The following is a 22184-nucleotide window of genomic DNA, read 5'->3' as shown; positions in this document are numbered from 1 at the left end:
TTTTTTTTTTAAATTAGAAAAAATTTCAATTCACTTTATAACGAAAAGTTCAAAAACTTCATAATCTGGCAGGCATTTATTAATCTATCCTCAGTTAATTGCACATGCTCAACCACTGCTAACCTTACCCTAGGGTATTTTGGTATATTTCAGTAATTATTTCATAGTGTATTTTTTTTAAGCTCTCATGGTGGAAAGTAGAGTTACATGATATGATCTGAATATGATAAGGAACTCAATTTTTAGGTAATTGAAAAATTTTCACTCTAAATTCTTAAAATCCAACACAAAATGATAAAAGTAGTCAAGCCGAATAGGTTTCAAAAAGAGGCAGTGTGGATCTCACTTCCCGTGTTTAAATCTCAAACCTGATCATTCAAACGACATACATAATAGGTTAACTGGTTATTAAAAACTGACTTGTTACTGTAGATATCCACATGAGTGTGTACTGTGATGGATTAGCATGCCCCTATATCCTTCCATCATATCATGACACATAACTGGATTAAGGGAGTATTGAGAACATTACCCATTTTTTATGACAGTAATCACATATTCTTTCTCCTTCTGTTATACTAGGTTAAAGGACAACTTTAAAATGGCTAAAACACAATTTTTGATAAGTTAACAGAGTCAGGCTTGAATTTTGAGGCATTTCTACTTGATATCATGTCTTGAAAAGGATGAGGACTAAAACTTTTATATTTATATTTAATATAGCATTCCATAACTGTATTAAAACAAAAAAAATGAAGTATGCCGAGAACAGCAATTACTGATATTTTAAGTATGTTTAAATCCAGTTAGGAAATTTCTAGACTGTGATTTTCTTATCAGTTTACAGTTAAATTTTAGGAAATTTCTAGACTGACTTTCATATCAACTTACAGTTGGATTTGTAAAAATAATATATTTCACATGGTAGTCTGACTTCCTTCCCACCTTCACCCTGATATCCCCTTCATCAAGGTACAATGACAAATTAAAACAGAATGGTCAACCAAATATTTTGTTCTTATGTACTCACTAGAACTATCACATCAACTCCAGCCTGCATCAGCAAGTCAAGTCTGTATTTATCATCTTCTCGAGTGCCAATAGCTGCCCCACACAAAAGTTGTTTCCGAGAGTCTTTGGATGCCAAAGGATAATCACGGTTCTTCTTTAGGTCAGTCCGAGCAATTATTGAAATTAATTCATCACTATCATTTACAATTGGAAGTTTTCCTAAAAAGAATGATAAAAACTACATAAGAGATCAAATAAGAAATATTCGCCATATTCAGCTTTGCAGCATGAATTCTAGTTTGCATAAATATAACTGCTTGCAATCTCCCCCATTTTCCTTTTAGGAATCCCAAATCCCTCATACAGTTCGGACTGAACCAGTTCATGGTAAGACAATCTGTTATCAATCAAAGCAGAAAAGCAGCTGTTATGATTATGCTAAAATTACAAAAACACCACTAAAAGCTGGGAATGTTTTACAAATAATAAGAAGTAAAAAAATCTACAGTATATAAAAATAACAGTTTTCATGAGAATCACATTTACCTGCATGCCTACATGCATTACAGTCATTATGCATCAATTCTGAATATCAAGAGAAGTTTTACTCTTCCACGCTAAGATGATGCCTAATACCCCACCAATCCTCTTTTTCAAAACATAAGACAAACCCTTCAATTTTCTGTAAACACACAGTTTATTTTTCCATTTAGTAATAAGCTTTGAAGTTCAAATAAAATGAGTGCAAAACTTTGTATGAGGTGTCAGTAGTTTTTAATCTCTTGTATGAACAATATATAATGAAGTGTTAAAAAAAGTGTGCCAGAAGAAAATGCAGACAAAACATTAACAGCAAAAATTTAGCAGTCTGGGCATTCATTAGAATCCCGAGAATGTCCTACCCTATAAAGTTTCTTAATTAAACTCATAATTAAACAACACTGCAAGCTACCATGAAAGTAGTCAGTGTTGTCAAATGGAAATCTTTTATATGTGGAGAATGACACGTTTATATGCTTGATTTTTGGATCAAGAGTCATCTGAAATGGTGATGAAGTAAGGCTCAAATACTCTCTGTAATGCAAAAATATCAAATAATAAATTTATCTTTAATGTTTTGCAAAGTGCAGAGATTTGCACAAAGAAAAAAACACACCTAATTAAGACCAAATGTGGGAGGTCAGAGATCAACAGAATTACTGTGAGGTTTAAAGTTAAATGACAGATGGATATATTGATTTCAGCATTGTAAAAATTGTGTGCTGTTTTGTATTATTTCTTATGGGTCAGCATTTCAACTGTATTAGATTCATTCTTATTTTTCTAATTGTGGTGGCTTGTTCTGTGTGTTGTGAGTATTTTGCTGCATATAAATGTATTTTGCAGTATCATGTTTGTTCTCTCGTTAGTACGGTGTGTGTATACAAATTAAACTTCATTACTCGCAATCACACTAGCTTAAACCAATGAACAGAAATAACCGCAATATTTATAGGACACATTTCCTGCAAATAAATAAAGAAAATATTTGAAGCATACTTACTGCACAGTTCTAAGTGGAAATTACAAACACAAACATGCTATCAAGCCAGCATAAAATACAGAATGATGATGAACAATAACATGCTGTGAAAAATGTCATCGTCATTAATAAAAGTATGAATTCAATATACATTAGGTTTATTATTCTGCAATCTATGAAATTTTGGATTGTGCGTTGTTTTGGCTGAAATATACATTTATACCAGTTAAAGGCTAAGTAGCACTAGCTTATCATTTTGAGGAGGAATTCATTATATGATTTAATAAGTTGTGTTCTCCTCCTTAATTTTACTTGTAATTAAGTTTGAATCTTTCACTCGTGTGCCATTAAGATCACAATTCCAAGCAATAATCAGTGTTACTACAGGCCTTACATTATTACTAAAATACCTCTAATGCCTGATGTCTTGTTGCTAATCACCTGGCTAGGATAGGCAATGGGATCATTGGTCCATGTGCTCCAAAATCCTACAAAGGTGAACACAGTCAATAGTGGATATAATTTGAATGAAAAAGGCACAGAGCGGAAGAAGCTGCATGACTAGGTAAGAATGAATGACAGAAAAGAACCAGCCAAAGCAGACAGCAGGACAAGCAGGACTCTCTAAAAGAAACAGAAGGCTTTTCCTCTGAAGAGTCAATTTCCTCTGAAGAGTCAATTTTCACCTTTCCCATTCTTATGTACTGTGAAGGATTGCCAGCGGAATTTAATAGCAAGGCAAAAATACTAATAGCAAGGCAAAAATACAACCCTTGCAAAGTATTTCAATGAGTGTATTTTAACCCCTTCTACCTCAAAGAGAAAACTATGCACTAATCACGTTAGCATGAAGAAAGTGGCTCTTGATCCAGATATATTATTATAACACCAACATGATGAAGTCCATTACAAAGACTCACATCTGACCAGAAACCTCTATAGCTTAATTTCTTACCCTTCTTGCTTCGTTGAAGAATTTCATTTGCTTCTTTAAGTGTTACCCCAGCAGGAGCAACAACCAAATCTTCACGCTTTGTCATAACCTGCAAATGAACAAAAATCAAGCGCTTAGATGATTTAAAGATGTACTGTTTCCTTTAAATTATGGTAGGTCTAGATGTATTTCCATATTAAAAATACAAAAGAAAATTAAAGACAATATTTCAGTTGCATAGACTTGTAATTCTGCATAGAGCAGGTCATCTACAAAAAAAATTATGCTTTATCCAGTGATATATTAATTCTAGAAATAAAAGATACTAAAACAGGACTAAAGCTCCCATGGTGATAAAATTCTTTAGAGTAATTCTGAGGATATTATACAAGTACTGACCTTTTTGTTCAAAAATGAGTGTATAACATGTGAAACAAATGCAGATACTCTATACACCATGGTTTTAACAAGAAAGTAATGTGTACAAGTATGGACCACATGTAACTGTTCTGACTGCAATAAATGGTTCACAGTGAAAATTCCTCTAACTAAGCAGGTGAAGTTACATAAGCTCAAACAGTGACATAGAAGAACATCTAATTCTGTGGTTTACTAGATGCAGTGAAATGTGTTAGAGCTTACACTTGAGAAACAAAATATCAATTTATCTCCTGGCCTTGTAAACAAAGGCAAAACAAATGAAAATGCCCATCTTCAATGAAAAGATCATCCCTTCCCTCGAAAATGGTTAAATCACTACATTTTTTTTTTTTTTTTTTAAATACTGTATCAAGTTAGGAAATCTGTACATAAAATTAATACTATTTTTGCCTGTTTACCTTGTAAGGTACTAAACTTTTCATCTACAGGATGTGTATATGTTACAATATTTGAGGATTTTTCCTCAAATACAACCCTTTCTGTTTCAATATTGAGTCACTATAAAAATGCAGATCTCCTTTAAAAATAGTATTAGAGATGCTTTTAGTTGATGTTCACTGTCACTTGAACCAGTAACCTAGAGATATCACAAAAACTGATACTTCATTACTAATTCGATACCAAAGTTCCAAAAACATAATGGTACCAGCTATTTTACAGTATTGGCAGTACTAAGAAAGTCAGTACTGCACTCCTGCGTGACTGCAAGTAGACAATAATAATAATACATTAGAAAAAAGTGAGTAAAACTACATAAAAATGGCTCACAGTGGTGATGCGATATCAAAACATATCAAAAAGAACAATAGTAGAGCTCATGTCTGGAAATGCATTGTGCTTGCATAGGACAATTTAAGCACGCGAGTGCAGGAATAGTACTTGTTATAAATAAATAAAAGCAAAACATACACATACAGACTGGTGTTGCTGCCACTTTTACACCATTACGGAATTAGTTCAGAAACTGATTTGTGCATGTTTTGAAAGTGAAGTAACCAATCAAATGAGGTTTAACTGTTCGACTTGTATTGTCATGCATTTGTACTAGGACATGAAACGACAATGAGATTCATCATTTCTAATAGTGTCTGAAACAGTACCGGTAAATGTGTGGAGGCTGTGTATTCATTCTCTGATTGTAATAAGCCCTCCTACAAATGTCCATCATTCCAAGCATCTGTCTAGTTTGCATGCAGTTCAATGTCAGATTGAGGAGGGGGAAATAACATGCATCCACAGTTACGCATGGAGGACTAGCAGCACTAACAACACTTGCAGCAGGGTAAACATTGAGGCAAGACTCAAAAGAAGTGCCTTTTGGATTGTGTACACTGGAGATGGCATGATTTGCTTAATTTTTTAACACCAAAAAGTTTTATTTTAAAGTTTATTTAGTGTTTCAATGCTTCAATGGACAAATGACATTTTTGTATTAATGCAACATGTTCCGTGTTAACTGAGATACGTAATCACCAAAACATGCAGTTAGTGGGAAAAATAAAATAGCATAGTTCATTGCTAAATTCTAACCTGAAAACACTTAATTTGTGTAATTCATTTGGGTTTTCTGCAGGCAAGCTACTGTTCATTAGTAACACTTTTAAGTGAAAGTACATATCATATTTAACTGGTACACTGAAGAATGTAATGCTGCCTCACAGTTACATATTTTTTTAGTACAGGTTACAACAGCTCAGACAATTTTCAAATCCTTTATTTTCACACTGGCATAAGAAATAATAAAATGTGATCACTCACATAAGAAACCTTGGAAACATCAAGTTCTCAAATAAAAAATTCATAAAAGACTCACATGTTTGATTTCACACATGAAGCTTTAAAGTTGGGACAAATGTTTAAAAGATAAAAAGAGGAGGGTCAAATTTAAAATTAAATTTAATTCATAGTTCAAATGTCAGAAACTCATGGTACTTTGACTCATCTGTTAATCATTATTCTTTAGAAATATTTAAACAGCTAATGATGCAAATACAAAATCTTACAATTGCAAATATTACACACTTCACAGAGTGATTCATTGACAAACCAGTCTTTAAAAGCATGTCATTTTAAAAACAGAAATGGAAATATTCTGAATTATCTTGGAATTCACTTATTCAATAGTGCTTGTATAATAATGTTTGAATTTTTATATTTGGTGAGGGTTTTAAGCAATATTCTTCAGTTACTGGACGAAATTGGAATAAATTTAGAATGTGCACATGCCAAGATAAATCTGCTAGTTATCACATTTAGAGGATCCCTATCTCTGCTACATATTAAAGTTCAATCCTTGCATTTTGATATTTATGAATGCCAATACTTGTTTACTTAAATAACAGTTGTGTAACTGCTTGATAGATATACTAGTTTTAAAGCTGCTGTTACTGTTAGTATTTGTATAATCAATATTGCATTACAGAAGAAGGTACAATATTGTTCACATCAGTAATGGAGGTACTTTAATAAACAGCCATTAAATGTGATTTCTGTTTTTGCCATGGTATTGAGTAATGTAACATTTCACTAGTACTGGTTTCAAATACAGAAATTCTGGTATCATTTCATCACTACCAGTACCTAATAATAAGAAATTTACAAAGAGGACAGATTAAAAACAAGTAAAACAAAAACAGTTTTTGTAAACGGTTATGTTAACACGAAGAGCATGTGTGTTAAATCTAGGATGGGGTTACATCAAATCAGTTTGACTTCTGGTCTAAACGAGTAATTCAATAATAAGTGACTAACAGGCTGTGAAACCACTGTCCAGTGCCAAGCAAGTGAAAGAATGTATTACTGTATTCAACCTAGAGTTTCTGTTAAAGGTAGATAATTACAAGAATGGAGAAATAATTAGAGAGGTTTTGGTATAAGTCAAACTACGTACAATGAATTCTAAACAGTTCAGGCGAAATAATTTGCGCATACACCAAATTTCTTTCAAGTGTTAATAACAATACAAACTACACGTTTTCCCCTATGTGGGGCTTTTAGAACCTTACATCCAGACACATACACACATCTAGGTAATGTTTTTGTGGTAGCACTTTATTTCTAAGCCGACTCCCACAATATAAAAGTACCTTTTACTTTCGAGAAAATGTCAGAACAAAAGGGCTTTCCGTACTGTAATACCACATAGCCCTCGATCCATAGCTGCACTAAAAAGAATGAGTGCGTTTCCTCATCCCCTCGAGGCACAACATAACATGTGATAGATGGAATTAAAGCAGATAACTTTCTGGCAATGGATCTGAAATGTGCCTCTTTGTTACAATATAACTCCAGTAATATAAAGAATTGTATTTGTGTGCCTTGCTTAGTGACATAGACAGTCTTTTACTTTATTCCAAACACTGTGCTTTCACTATCCATCCATTATCCAACCCGCTATGCCCTAACTACAGGGTCACGGGGGTCAACACAGAGCGCAAGGCAGGAAACAAACCCCAGGCAGGGCACCAGCCCACCACAGGGGGCGCGCGCACACACACACACATACCAAGCACACACTAGGGACAATTTAGAATTGCCAAAGCACCTAACCTGCATGTCTTTGGGCTGTGCTTTCACTATACATTAATGAAAAAACTTCTATCAAAGTCAGCCTCTAACATTTTGTCTCACTAGCTACATTAAGAAGATTTAGAGCCAAGTTACCACAGTAACCTACAAGCCTCTCCTTTACTGTTTAAAACAAGAACAGCATTACTAAACAGGTTATCCCAAGCTTTCTATTTCTGGTAAGATTAATATGTTTAACTTTATATAATACTATAATATAAAATATACCATTACAAGCTTTACAAGAACAGAGATATAATACAACAGTGTATATTTCTCAGATAGAGCACAAGCAAGTTAAAGGTTAAGTTAGGTATTTTTCAAGTTGAAGTTATTTCTTCACAATAATGGTATATATTAATTTGGCACATAAAAATAATGCTATAAACTGAAGCATTTTTAATGAAGTTTAAAAATTCATGTACCTTACAATAGGGCCACAAGATAACACTGGGTAAATTATGAAAAAAGGCCTAAACCAACCAAATGCGTCCACTTTGAAGCAGCAAAGGTTTCAATTTAGGAAGGCGTGCCTTCTACATTAATGAAGCATCCTTATAATCATGGAAGATAACTACAAACAATTATTTTATCACTTATTCTTGGAACTAATTTCTTAACATAAGTATACACTTCCTGTCCGCTCGTTGGTGAAGTTTAGAAGTAAATAATGAAGTTCATAAGAGACAAAACCAAACACGTGTCTGAAGCTACAATTTTGACTTTTGAGAAAATGGTTTGAAAATGTACCAATCCAGGATGTGAATATAAATTTATAAAACATATTGTTTAAAGTTTTGAACATCTTCCTTATGGCAAGTAACCATGGTATTTTACAGTTATAGATTGTAGCACTTAGGGTGGATGAAAGAAATACTGAAAGCAGACCTGTGAGTTTGTACTTATCATTTCTCTGTGGACGAGTACTTGCAGTCAAAGAGTGAAAAAAGTGTTCCTGATTACACATTATTGAAGCCAACTGCTGTGCCAAAAATATTTCAGGTTAATCATTTCACTGCAGCTGCAAGTGATGTGGGTTGAAATGTAGAGCTATAGAATAATAACAATGGCAATGTGTTTTACTATGAAACGGAATACTGAACAGATGATTTGCTTCTTCATTGATCTAGTTTGAATCATTTGTTGTTGTTATTTACATGGACAGCAACCAGGCAATCTCCATACTGTCACTCTGGTCTCTTGGGCTCTCAATGCCAAGTAAGTTACACTGTGAAAAATAATATCAATAAGCAAACTCACTTTAATAAGAGCTGCCAATCTGGCCCTTTAAGTTTTGATTGCTTCTTCCAGTTTAATTTTGGAGAATGGAAAAATGTCCCCAGAACTCCATGATTAACAGCATATATTACAGTCACACATAACAAAGTGCATTTAAGTTTTAACTTTTAAGCAGCATGTCCCACAACCTGCAACAGGTTTCTGGGTGGTTATAGCTTCTAGTTTTGCACATGCGCACCACCAATCGCCACTTGTCTATTGCACCACCATACCTTCCATTTACACATTTTGCTCTTTTTGCCTCTCCAATGCTGTTCTCCGTTATCTTTTGTCTTCAAACTATTGGAGTTCCTCATCAATTTATACTAGCTTGCACAAATATGTTTTAGCAAGAACACTAAATGCATTTTCATCTTTATAGTTGAGACAGTTTGCTGCTTTAAAAGCACAGCCTAATGTCTACATCCTGAAAAAAACACCCAGAAAGCAGAACATTCTCAAAAAGAAAGTGTTGTGTGTGTGTGTGGCACTCACAACACAACCTAGAGGAAAATGTTTTTTGGGGTTGGTGAAAGGTTATCATGGAACTAGAGAAATTTGCCAAAATGAGATGCAGAGCTGGTTTTCTTTTATTTTTTAGTTTTGTTTATTTTTGCAATTTCTTTCTAAAGCAACGTGGATACATTTAAAATATTTCTACAAGACGCAGATTAAATATTTGATAACATTTTTTCCTTAAAAAAAATGGATGTATTTGGTAAGTTTGGGCCGTTTTTCCCACATTTGGACCTGGATTACCTTAAGCCCTATTAAAAAAACAAACAAAAAAAAAAACACTTCCCTTTAGAACACAATTTTATGTGGCAAATTAATGAGTACAACGATTGTGAAGAAACAACTTTGACTTGAAAAGTACTTAAGTTATCCTTTAAGCTATTTTATTAGGTCACACAGTGAAGTTGAAACCAGGACTAAATCAGCATACTTTTTGATTTAAGGTTCACACTGTTTTATATGTCTGCACCAGTCTGATGCAGTGAATACAGCTGCACCGTGCACACTACTTGATGTACCAACACAAATACCTTGGAATTAACACTTATCGTTGACAGACACCTGAGGAATTAAGGCTGCCCTTTATAGCTAATATCTCAGTAATATTCAGTTGGAGGAAAAACAGGTAAATATGTTCTACTGATTGCACCATATACCTTTGGTTCAATGTGTGGCATAAAACTGTGCTATGCAATCTTGTTTGCTTCTGCAACATTTGATACGACTTGATGTACTTGAAACATTGTTTTCACATGAATCGCTGTGCAAACTGCATAAACACATTGGCATACAATGGTATCTCTCCTATAACTCTATACTCTGTGAAAGTGGCTAATTTATACAAATTTGGGTTGGAACTTCTGCTTGGTGGTTAATTAATATTGTTCTACTCAATTACACAGCATTTGAAATTTTTTAACATTATAAAATGTTGCAGTGACAGGCTTTTAATAATATTACTATCAACTAAACCCTTTCCCATACACATGGGCTTAGGTTGCTTTAAAAAGACAGTGTCTCATAGGTGGATTACTTAAGCAATTGTTTCATTCTTGGCACTGATGTCTTTAGATATTTTTTACTTTTATTTGTTAAATGTGATAGTTAGGCACAACATGAGAAGTATTAGAGACTGGACAATATTAATCACTTGTCTGTATACCCTATCCATATAGTTTTTGTCACCCGAATATTCAGGGAGGCCAAAGGTTCACATTGTACAGCACTCCTCACTTCTACTTCAGTAGGTACCATTTAGTTAAAAGATTCAGAGGCCCTCTGAAAAAGGCTAATACAAAAGACAAACAAAACATTGAATTTGAGAATGATGGTCATTGTCACTAACCTTGGACTTTTTGGGATAACAGCTCGATCATCAGGTGTGAAAAAATAAACTTATATACTATTAACAGTATATAATGAATACACAAACAGGAAAAAAATTACCTTGTATACACATTATAAATTATCAGCAATGTACATTCCATCTTGTGACTTAAGGAGCATTTGGACCTTAGATAATTTCTACATTTTTCTGAAGAGAGGAAAGCTCTTTTATTGATGTAAGCAATTAATTGATTAGTCAGTATATTTGACAAAAGAATAAGATTCCTGTGTACTACTGTATAAAAACAGCCTCTCTAATTCTCTTACCCAGAATGCTTACAATAACGAGCCGTGCTCTATACTACCATTAAACAAAACCCTCTCGAACCTTCACTGTTCAGTCTAAATTCTTCCACATTTAACAACAGAGAATATAATAAAGATTAACCAGCTATATCTGTAAAAATACTAGAATACTGAAGTAACTGCATACCTCATTCAGTGAAGTGTCATAATCTTTCTCGGTCAAAAAATCAATATCACGTGAAGTGACAATCCCTACAAGCTTGCTACCCATTTTCCCAGTCTCTGTTATTGGAATTCCAGAAAACCCATGTCGAATTTTGGCTTCAAAGACATCTCCCACAGTGTGGCGTGGACTCATTACCACAGGATCAGTAATAAACCCTTGTTCAAATTTCTGTAACAAAAAAAAATGTAAAAAATATACACATTAAATGTCAGAGCATAATACACTGAACTATATGTAGCTTTTTAGGCTGCTTCTTCTCAAGAACCATTTTACTGCAATGAAACATTTTCTTTGCTGCAAATATACATTTAAAAATATTCAAATGTTTTTAACCTACAAAATTAATAACCTCCAAATTGTAATTTGCTAAATGAATCAGGAAAGTGGTACATTGTTATTCTTTCAGACAACAATCAGCTACACTTACCTTAACTTTACGAACTTCATTAGCCTGAAACTCTGGAGTACAATTGTGATGAATGATTCCAATGCCCCCCATTAGCTAGAAGAAAAATGATTACATACATTATAATTTCAGTCATGTAATGTGCTAAAAACAAATGGCATCTTGTTTTGATTTAGCCTGATTTGTCATTTTTATTTCCTATATGCAGGTAAATTACTAATTGGAGCTTTTCAGCTCATACATTAACAGCTAAAAATGCACTTTTAAAGAACAGGATAATCAACTGCTTTGGGTTTAATACATTGTCAGTTTTTTATTTTAAATGTGTATGTATATCCAATAATTTTTTGCCTCTTAGAAGAGTACAAGCTAAATCAGCTCTAAATTCAATAGCAAATACAAACACAAGAATATGAAATTCTCAAGAGTTTAACAGAAACATGAATAGACCAGTAATGGCTCACTGCATGATAATCAGCGTCTCTTCGTCAGAGAGTGTCTTCTCTTCTTTCGTCAGCATCTTTTAACGTTAAAACTGATCAAGTCAGTTTTTGTGTTGCAATTACTTAGTACGTTTTCCTTAATTTTTCACTTAAGCTAGCACTCAAGTCTTCAATCTGCCTGAAGAACGAAGAGGTAGGGGAAGTAACAGCATAGGTGTTAGGGATGAGGAAAGCGCAAGTACGCATGCACCGCACAGCCTTCCTGCTGCCCGCTGCCAACAGTTGATTCTACAATAAAATAAAATATAAACAAAGAGTAATAATTTGAAAACTCTTCGCTTTTAATATAAAGCTGTAGTGCAGAGTTTCAGCGGAGTATATATGTGTACAAAATTTCAGGCTACAGGTTATTTGATTTTTGACCTTTACCTTCCTGGGTTGACCTTAGACTTTGGAGGTCAATCATCACCCCGAAAGCAGACAGTAGAGGTCACGTAGTATATGTGTACCAAATTTCAGGTCAATAGGTCAAATGGTTTGCGAGCTACAGGTGATTTAAAATCATGGACAGCACACTTAGGGAACATTGGTGATTTAAAATGAAGCTATATGTGTGATTAGCAGTGCCTTTTTTGTTGACAAAAAGGTGGTGGTATGCATATGTTGCGTTTGGATCAAGTTTAAAGATACTGTGAAAGTATATAGAGGCTGAGAGTCCTAGCGCTACATGCTTTGTTAATTTGGTAAAAAAAAACAAAACAAAAAAAAAAACATAACATTTAAAATTTGACATTGATATTAACTAATAATAAGAACTCCACATTTATATAGCGCTTTACTCACTATTCAAAGTGTTTTGCTAACCCCACGCAGGGAGGAACCAGGACTCAAATTCATGATCTTTTTATGAAGCATCTATGCTACCATTACATCACCTGCAGAGTTGCAAGGTACTGCATAACATTGTGCTTGATAATTTAAAATTAAAGAATTTCAAAAATCAAAGAATATTAATTGCAGGTTAATTACAAGCTCCACATTCTAGAAAAATGTTGTTATGTAGTCCCGCAAAGCAATCAGTGCTTAATCTAATCAAGTTTTAAATAAAATTTCAAACTTTTTTTTGCAGGTTTTCATCAAATTCTTCTAATTTGTTCTTGCATTTCAACCAATATGGAAAAACAATTTTGTAAAGCATTGTTGCAATGCTGTCAAATCCTTTGTGCACTCAGTTTCCCAAGCTTTTTTATACAGTGGAACCTCGGGTCACGAATGTCTCGGAACACGTACAAATCGGGTTATGACCAAAATGTTCGCCAAACTTTTGCATCTGTTCACGACCACACACTCAGGTGACGAACAAGCCAGTTTCCCTTCCATTCCGGTTTCTACGCGCCGATGATTTCCGCACGTGTTCAGTCACTCCCTGTGCATTCGCTGTGAACTCTTTGTGTTCTATTTCGTTTCCCTTCCGGTTCATATGCGCCGGTGATTTACGCCTGTGTTCAGTGTCTCCCTGTACAGTGTTCTCAGTCAGACGTGCATCGTGCAGAGGGACTTTGTGGTATAGCGGGTCCACAGCTCACGTCAAGAGGCCAATTTTAAATAAATAATCGCCGTGCTTGCAGCATAGCGAGGGGGCGTGGTGGTTGAGTGGCTGAAGCAGTTCCAGGGGAATTCATGGTGTGGGCATTTCTCACCTAAGTGCACAGGTGGGAAACCATCCACATCCATAATTGGTCCCGGGGCTGCTGATTGCTACAGCTGCCACGTCCTTTTCATAAATAGAAGTGCAAGGCAGCTAAAGGGAGGAAAAAGAAAAGAAAGACTGAGGTTGTGCAGTGAGGAAGTAAGCAGGAAGCAGTGTGGAAAGAACCGGTGTGAGCAAGCAAGTGAGCGAGGCAGGCAGCTGGACAGTGAGTCCAAGCAGGGGTGACACTCGGTGGGGCAGAAGGAAGCGGTCTCTCCAGCTGAGTGATCAAGAAGCTGGAGTGACCAGAAGAAGGACGGCAGGCCACGTAAGGCTGAGAAGGCAGTGGGAGTCGTGAGGTGGTGAATTCCCCGACGTGGGCATCCTGGTTGCCATGGAAGCCAAGTCTCGGTCTAGAGAGTGCACAACCAAAGCTAGGGATCAGGAGGCCTCCAGACCAGAAGGAAGAACGAAGGACAGCTGCAGGTAGAGTGGCACCTCTGTTGCGAATCCTGGATAGGTAGAAGCAGGGGGGTCACCAGTTAAAGAATGCACCGGGCTTGTTTTTAATGCTTCCAGCATTGTTTTAACCTCGTTGTATTTAATGAAGACTTTTTTCTATTGGATTTTAACCTCCACTTCACTTCTGTTTTTATGGGATTTATTTATTGAAGGATTCTGAAAGCACTGCACTTTATTTAATTTGGACTTTGTTTTTGATTGTTGTTTTTCATAAAAGCACTTGGCACTTTATGCACCATCCCCTTGCTCCATTGTAGTGCCTCACTGTCATGCTCATCGGTAACATTACCGACGTTGACGGGTTTAAGGGCTCCCGGAAGCAAGATGGGGTCATGCAGCGAACCCACATCGTCACAGACTTTACCTCAAAACTGTAATCTCCTCTCCACCCAGTTCCTCCTCACTTCCTCCATGCCAGAACTCGACTCATGCAAGGTTGGTTTTCTTGGTTGTTTATGGTTAGTTTTTGTATAAATTAAGGATTTTTCAAATGTTCATTTTTTTCACTGTGCTTAAAACTCATTAAAAAAAAAGTGTTTACAGCGAGCGGTTCGTAAGGCTATAGCGTGAACTCTTGCAATGTTAGTTTTCTCTGTTCAAGGTTTTCTCAGTGTGTATTCAATGTTTTTACATTTAGTTTACTATTATACAGTGCATTCTATGGTATAATTAATAATTTTTGTGCTTAAAAATCTTTAAAAAAAATATATATTTACATACAGTTCATACGTTTCGGAACGGATTAATTGTATTTACATACAATCCTATGGGGGAAATTACTTCAGGTCACGACCAGATCGGGTTGCAACCAGAGTTTTGGAATGAATTATGGTTTAATTAATTGATTAATTTCTAAGAAGTTAAACATTCAAAACCATACGTTCTACAAAGGGAAACAAGTGGAAAGGTTATACTGATAATAAAAAAAACATTTTCAACAACACAATCAGAGTGTTAAAAGGTTTTTCAAAAGGAATGCAAGCATAGATTGAACAGTACCATATCCAACTATTTTTGGAGAAGTTATTATTCTATTTGAATTAATGCAAGGCAGTCTTCATCAATGTAAATTTTCTATTACAGTGAGCCTTTAGTATTTCAGCAGTGTAAGTCTATCAAATCATACAGTGGGTACGGAAAGTATTCAGACCCCCTTCAATTTTTCACTCTTTGTCATATTGCAGCCATTTGCTAAAATCATTTAAATTATTTTTTTCCCTAATTAATGTACACACAGCACCCCATATTGACAGACAAAAAAAAGAATTTTTGAAATTGTTGCAGATTTATTAAAAAAGAAAAACTGAAATATCACATGGTCCTAAGTATTCAGACCCTTTGCTTAGTATTTAGTAGAAGCACCCTTTTGAGATAATACAGCCATGAGTCTTCTTGGGAAAGATGCAACAGGTTTTTCACACCTGGATTTGGGGATCCTCTGCCATTCCTGTTTGCAGATCCTCTCCAGTTCTGTCAGGTTGGATGGTAAACGTTGGTGGACAGCCATTTTTAGGTCTCTCCAGAGATGCTCAATTGGGTTTAAGTCAGGGCTCTGGCTGGGCCATTCAAGAACAATCACAGAGTTGTTGTGAAGCCACTCCTTCGTTATTTTAGCTGTATGCTTAGGGTCATTGTCTTGTTGGAAGGTAAACCTTCGGCCCAGTCTGAGGTCCTTAGCACTCTGGAGAAGGTTTTTGTCCAGGATATCACTGTACTTGGCCGCATTCATCTTTCCCTCGATTGCAACCAGTCGTCCTGTCCCTGCAGCTGAAAAACACCCCCACAGCATGATGCTGCCACCGCCATGCTTCACTGTGGGGACTGTATTGGACAAGTGATGAGCAGTGCCTGGTTGTCTCTGAATACTTTCCGTACCCACTGTATATATATATTACATATGCACACACACATCTCTATATATAATGTTCATTTGGATCTTGATCATTGTTTGTCCGCGAATGAATTAGACGAAGAAGCACTAGATGGCAGTAGAGAGACAGCTAAAACATAGGCATTACATTAAGAATTTCCTCCAGGCTTATACTACTGAAGACTGTAGGTGCTGTGTGTACATTAATGAGGGAAAAAATTAATTTAAATGATTTTAGCAAATGGCTGCAATATGACAAAGAGTGAAAAATTGAAGGGGGTCTGAATACTTTCCGTACCCACTGTGTAACTAAATAGTCAAGTTCCATCAGTTTTAAATGTGGTTTTCTTGGTGAGTGTCACAGTGGTAAAATGTTGAACTGGACACATGAACCAACCCTATCCTCAGCAACAGTCAACAGCTGAGAAATAAAATCCTTTTATTATGTACTTAGGTCTGTCTGCCCTGGGCCTTCTCCCAGCAGGCAGGTTTCCTGGTACATCTAGCTATAAAGGCCAAGGATGTGTTCTATCTACATGCCAAAACCACCTTAACTGGCTTTTCTGAATCCACGGATATGGCTATTCTACTCCCAAACCTATTTTTATTTCCAAGCTCCTCATCCAATCAATCATCTAACCACCTATGCTCACAATCTCACTCTATTGTTTACTATTTATATCTTGTGATGAAAGATGAAAAACGTCTGTAAATAACTGAAGAAACAAAACAGCAAATCAGAATAGATGGAAAAACTGCAGCATAAATAGTCTCCCTACTGTGTGTTCAAGTGATTAAATGTGTAAAATTTGTCCAACCACTAATTATATTATTACATTCAAACATACAAAAAAATGGAGTACATTTTCACACCAAATGGTTTAGGGTGGAGTAAATTCACTTACTGCCATAGCGATTGCCATGCAGGATTCAGTAACAGTGTCCATGGGAGAGGAAATCAAAGGTGTCTTGAGGGTAATTTTTCGTGTAAGCGCAGAGGTTAAATCCTATAAAAGAAAAGCACAAATCAGCCACAAAAAGCACAGCAATGCCTTTGTCTTACCAAAAAATGCATGACTTTTCAAAAGGGCAAACCAACTGCATCCAAAATCTTACAAAATAAATATAGAAATAAATTCCTCAATCTGAAGTACAACCGCAGCAATTTTTCAATCCAGTTTAAGTCAAGTTTAAGTACTGTTTGTAATTATGAATTCCAAACAATAAAATTAAAATGGCCACTGGCCACTCTCACCTTATTTTTAAATGACAAAACTAAAGCAACAAATTATCTTATTTATAAAATAATTTAAATTTTAATAGTGTTATGTTTTGTTTCAAAGGGCAAATTGTAGTGGTTAGATGAAATCTTTAGGAAAATAGGAATGAATATCTGCGGTGGGCTGGCGCCCTGCCCGGGGTTTGTTTCCTGCCTTGCGCCCTGTGTTGGCTGGGATTGGCTCCAGCAGACCCCCCGTGACCCTGTAGTTAGGATATAGCGGCTTGGATAATGGATGGAATTAATATTCTTTTCTGGAGGCGACTGACACACTTTACTTGTTCTAAAGTATTCAAGTCAAAAGAATGACTTTGCTGTAACTGAAAATTAAAAAGCATAATGAACAAATTTATGCACAAGTTGAACATTATAATAAGTTTGGCTTAAAGCTTATTTACTTCATAGGAAGTCTTCTGCACTAAGCATTTTGGGTACCCAAAGTGTTTTTGTGTGAGCCCCCTCAAACCTGGGTAGCTGCCAAGATACCATATTAATAAAACCTGATTTAGAATGCAATTTTAAAAGGTCTTACAGGTTTGCACAAAGCAGCAATGTAAGAGATATAGCTAGAAGGGTTTACTATGTTTCTGCTGTCAAATTGAACTGTAGATGTACTTGCTTCTGTTATTGCTATTTGGTAAAGCAAGCTCTCGCTGTCTAAAATTTTCCAACAGGCATAAAATAAAATTAGGGTGTTAAAATAATATGGTATGCTTGCTAGGATAGGCTCCAGCCCCCCACAATCCTGCTCATGATTAAGTGGGCTTAGAAAAAGGTATGGTGTGGTGGTGTGGTATTGATCCTAATATCATCCATCAGAAAAAACACAAATGCTAATATGACTCACTAATAAAATTTGTGTATAGTTCATTGAACATGTAAAATTTTTGGAGTTATAAAAGTTTAAAAATGCTTACAGATCTAAATTCCGTAACAGTTCCAATTTTGCTTTAAAACATTTATGTGCCTAAATGATCAGTCAAGTTCGGGTGCAATGCAATATAGGATTATCCTGATATAGTCATCCATGTCGAACTGGATGAGGGTTGCCTCAAAATGGCACTGAATTACAGAATGTAAATTTTGACAGTTATTTGAGTGTATACATCGAACAACCATTTAATGTAATTTTTTCAGAGATAGTATCTTTTTGATGAAGGAATCCTCTATCTACTGACCACACTGTAAAAAATAAATCTTGCATGTGTGAAAAATAATAACAAAAAATAGCTAACTATATGCAAAGTAATCATTAATTAATAAAAATGTGTTTTACCCTTTTTATTGATTATTTAATTCTAACTCAATAAAAAAATTAAGAATAATGTTAACTTATTATTTTTCTTAAAATATAAACTTTTTTATAACTTATTCTAAGTAAAAAAAAAACTACACTGAACTGAACACATTTAAGTTAAATTTAATGACACTGCACTTCCTCTCACATCGAAATGTAACGACACTGCACTTCCTCTCACATCGATTTCTTGGTCTTTACAACAACGCATTCAGCTGTAATGTTTATCCATAATAAGAGCTATTTTACTACAAATGTGTAAGTATAAAGCATATTAATTCCGTAATGAAAAACTAGTATTTCATTTCATTAAGTTAGACGCAAGCAGTTGTTGTTTTCACGAAACCTTTCCCTTCATGTTGGAAACATGGTGAGCAAGGTAGCGTCTTCTTAACAGCCTCCCTTGTTGGTTTGCTTTAAAAAGCAAGCACATTTCTCAGATAGTTACGTGTGTTCATATATTTTTTTTTATCGTTTAAAACTTTTATTTTACACAGAAATAGAAAATGACACTTTGAGATTAGGACAAACGCCATATTGTTCTCACACTTAACTACTACTTGTAAACAACATAAAAAGATATTTGCCTAATCATCACGGTATTATTTGACCTCTTATTTAATTAGTGTTCTGCATAGGTAATGTATTTTCTGGTTAATGTTTAACACTGATTTATTTAGCGATGCAAAAAAAACTGTTGTGATTTCCTACGTCCTATTTTATTTCAGGATTTTCGCTATTGCATACTGAAAAGTAGTGGAAAAGGCTGCCATTCATTTAACCGGATATGTTGGCGTAAATGCAGGAAATGTTTGAAGAGCGGCAACTGCCTCAGGATTTCACTCTTTCACTCTCTATGTTTCCTTCCTGTTTACCTCTCGTTCTGGGGACATTATTTGATTGAGATATACTTTTTGTATAAGTTTTAAAAAAAAAAAAAAAAAAAGAAAATTTGCCTCAGACACTGGATTTAATTTTCCTTTGAAAATATAACTCCGTTGTTGTGACTATCTGTGTATGTTCAAATTAATAAAGATAAATGGAATTTTAGCATATATTTGTTATATATTTAATTTTCCTTTGAAAATATAACTCCGTTGTTGTGACTATCTGTGTATGTTCAAATTAATAAAGATAAATGGAATTTTAGCATATATTTGTTATATAGTCATTACTGTCTAGCGTTGCATTATTACTCATTTTTTCTGAGTAATTCAAATGAAAATCGGAGTTAAATAAAAATATTTTTGCCACTACTTACATTTAATCAAACTCATTTATTTTAGGTAAATTTGAGTAAATTAATAAATTAAGTTTACTCAATAGTGCAGTATATTGAATCTATTCAAAAATATTGCTTGTAAGTTGCTGCCTTATTTTTTATTTTTTTAAAAGTACCTTTAGCGTTTTTTTTTTTTTTACACAGTGCATACAGGCCTTCTGGAATGCCTCAACACTTGTGTGGGAAAATACTGGAGATGCCTAGAGATATATTATTGAAAAGAATGACCCATGTGATCTAAATCAACTTATCAGTTGTTACTGAATTTCTATGCTAATTATGCATGGTATAAAAAATGTGCTTGCTCAAACACAAGATGTCTCAAAGATGTTCCTAGTATCTTGGGTCAAAGTGACAAGATCAACTTTGTAGCTGCGTCATCAAGAGGTGTGTTCTGAATACCCCAGTTAAGAGGAGAGATGCTAAGCTGTTAGGTCAGAGAAATAGAATAATTGGGACAAACCTGGAATATTTAAGCAGGAGGCAGGAGTAGCAAATAAAGGACATATTGCTGAACACCTGAAGTAATGAAGACTTTGTCCACCAATGTCCCATTCTGCAGCACAGACATTAATGTATATACTGGTCCTCACAAAATTAAGACGATTATCATGCTCTATTGTCTCACATTGTGGCTAATCTAATAATGGTATTCCAAGCTGCAATTTCTATTTTTCTTATTCCAAGCACTTACTATGGCAAACAAATGCCAAGATCAAATCAGCCCTGTCCTACATAAACTTTATTCACTTTCATTTAAATACTGAATTAATTATAATAAATAGGTTTCACCAACAAAGCATTAAATGACGTGCCTCATTTCATATCTTACAAGACATCTTTCAAAATTATACACTATCTTATTTGCTTCTTTTATTCTCTTTTGGCCTTTCTTGTCATCTCATGCGTCAGTCTCTACCTCAATAGGGGATATCGGGCTTTTAGTTACACAGCAGCTCCTCAACTGCAGAATTCACTTCCCCTTCACAGATAGTCTCTGAATGTCATTTTCCAGTTTAAAACAGCTATCCCTACCTCAATAACAATTACATTTATCTAACTGTACTACAGTTTAGTTTGACTCACCGTGAACCTTCAAATGAGTTGTTATGGCTGACAGCTTTTAAACTTTTCTTGGGGAAAACATACCATACAAGCACAACATAACCACCAGGCATACATTTAATGCACTTTTTAGGGCAATATTAAAACTCTAAAATTCCTCTGTATTAACAAAATAAATCAATTGGATGTATATAAGGTTGATAAAATACAAAAATATTCAAACACCATCTGAAGGATAAAGTATCATTTTTAGAGGTACAAAGAGCTAAAAGTAAATTTCTGTTTAGGGTTAACAAATATGGTCCAGCATTTTTTCCAGTTAAAGTCTAAATTTTAGATTATGCAAAAATTAACATAAAATATAAATTGGCCTAATTTCTATTCTTCAAACATTTTCTTACAGACCTGACCACCTGAATATAAAAGAAAAGAATTCACATCACCAAACAATTTCCTTATAGAGAAAAAATAAATTATTTTAGAAGATCGTGTGTACTTGCCTAGAGAATCAAACTTGGCACAAGAAATGGTTACTGACCTTGTTCAGGTCCTTGCAAATACTAAAATATTTTTAAGGAGATTCCAGTCCTTAACACAAACACTGACTTTCTTTTCTCAAAACAAATTTAGAATCAACACTGTGCAGAATACTTCAGTATCCTCCGGAATAAAAGGTCAAATAAAAAACCCAAACAGACATTTTGTTTTATTCAAACTCAAAATTTTCAGCAAGCTTAAAAAAAAACTTTTACCAGAAAAATATTTTATTTAATGCAAGATATCAGCACTGTGAAACTGCAGTGTTAATCAACTCATCTCAGTGCAGCATTAACTTGTTATTACTATATTAATACTGGAAATATTTTACTGTTGCCAAAGATATTCAAAACCATTTATGCATTCACATATTTATAGTTTTGTTTATATATTTCAAAAACAAAGTTTGACTGGAGCTAGAAAACATACAAACATGCTGAGACAAAATTCCTGTATAATTCTCAATTCTTGGCAATGCTTCTCAAAATGGAATAATTATGAACTAAATTCAAAATATCCTCTCTTTCCTAAGAAGGAGAGAAACCAGAAGTCTTACATCTTCAATCTCATCTTAACCATTGCAATCTATTGGAAATGTTTCATTCTGGCTTTCTGATAAGCCACAGTACATAAGCATACTTGACTTGATTTGAAAATATTCTAGTA

At 34.7% G+C, this 22184-nt stretch overlaps 1 protein-coding gene across 8 annotated transcripts in view; it reads right to left on the bottom strand.

Moving 5' to 3' along the window:
- The window catches only part of LOC114661625 (inosine-5'-monophosphate dehydrogenase 1b), a 223971-nt gene that overhangs the window by 57726 nt on the left and 144061 nt on the right, over nucleotides 1-22184 (bottom strand). For 6 of the 8 annotated variants that reach the window (XM_051930263.1, XM_051930295.1, XM_051930274.1 and 3 more), the window contains 6 exons: nucleotides 16964-17065; nucleotides 11555-11629; nucleotides 11089-11295; nucleotides 3489-3576; nucleotides 2944-3021; nucleotides 1031-1230 (listed from right to left, as the gene is read on the bottom strand). In XM_051930263.1, coding sequence (XP_051786223.1) covers nucleotides 1031-1230; nucleotides 2944-3021; nucleotides 3489-3576; nucleotides 11089-11295; nucleotides 11555-11629; nucleotides 16964-17065 — 750 coding nt within the window. The remainder of the gene's footprint in view (nucleotides 1-1030; nucleotides 1231-2943; nucleotides 3022-3488; nucleotides 3577-11088; nucleotides 11296-11554; nucleotides 11630-16963; nucleotides 17066-22184) is intronic. The other 2 variants (XM_051930285.1, XM_051930299.1) reach the window with 1 other exon arrangement.

This window comes from Erpetoichthys calabaricus, chromosome 1, assembly GCF_900747795.2.
Source record: "Erpetoichthys calabaricus chromosome 1, fErpCal1.3, whole genome shotgun sequence".
Classification (NCBI taxonomy): Eukaryota; Metazoa; Chordata; class Cladistia; order Polypteriformes; family Polypteridae; genus Erpetoichthys; species Erpetoichthys calabaricus.
The sequence above is the reverse complement of the archived record's forward strand: the minus strand, read 5'-3'. Positions and strand labels throughout refer to the sequence as shown.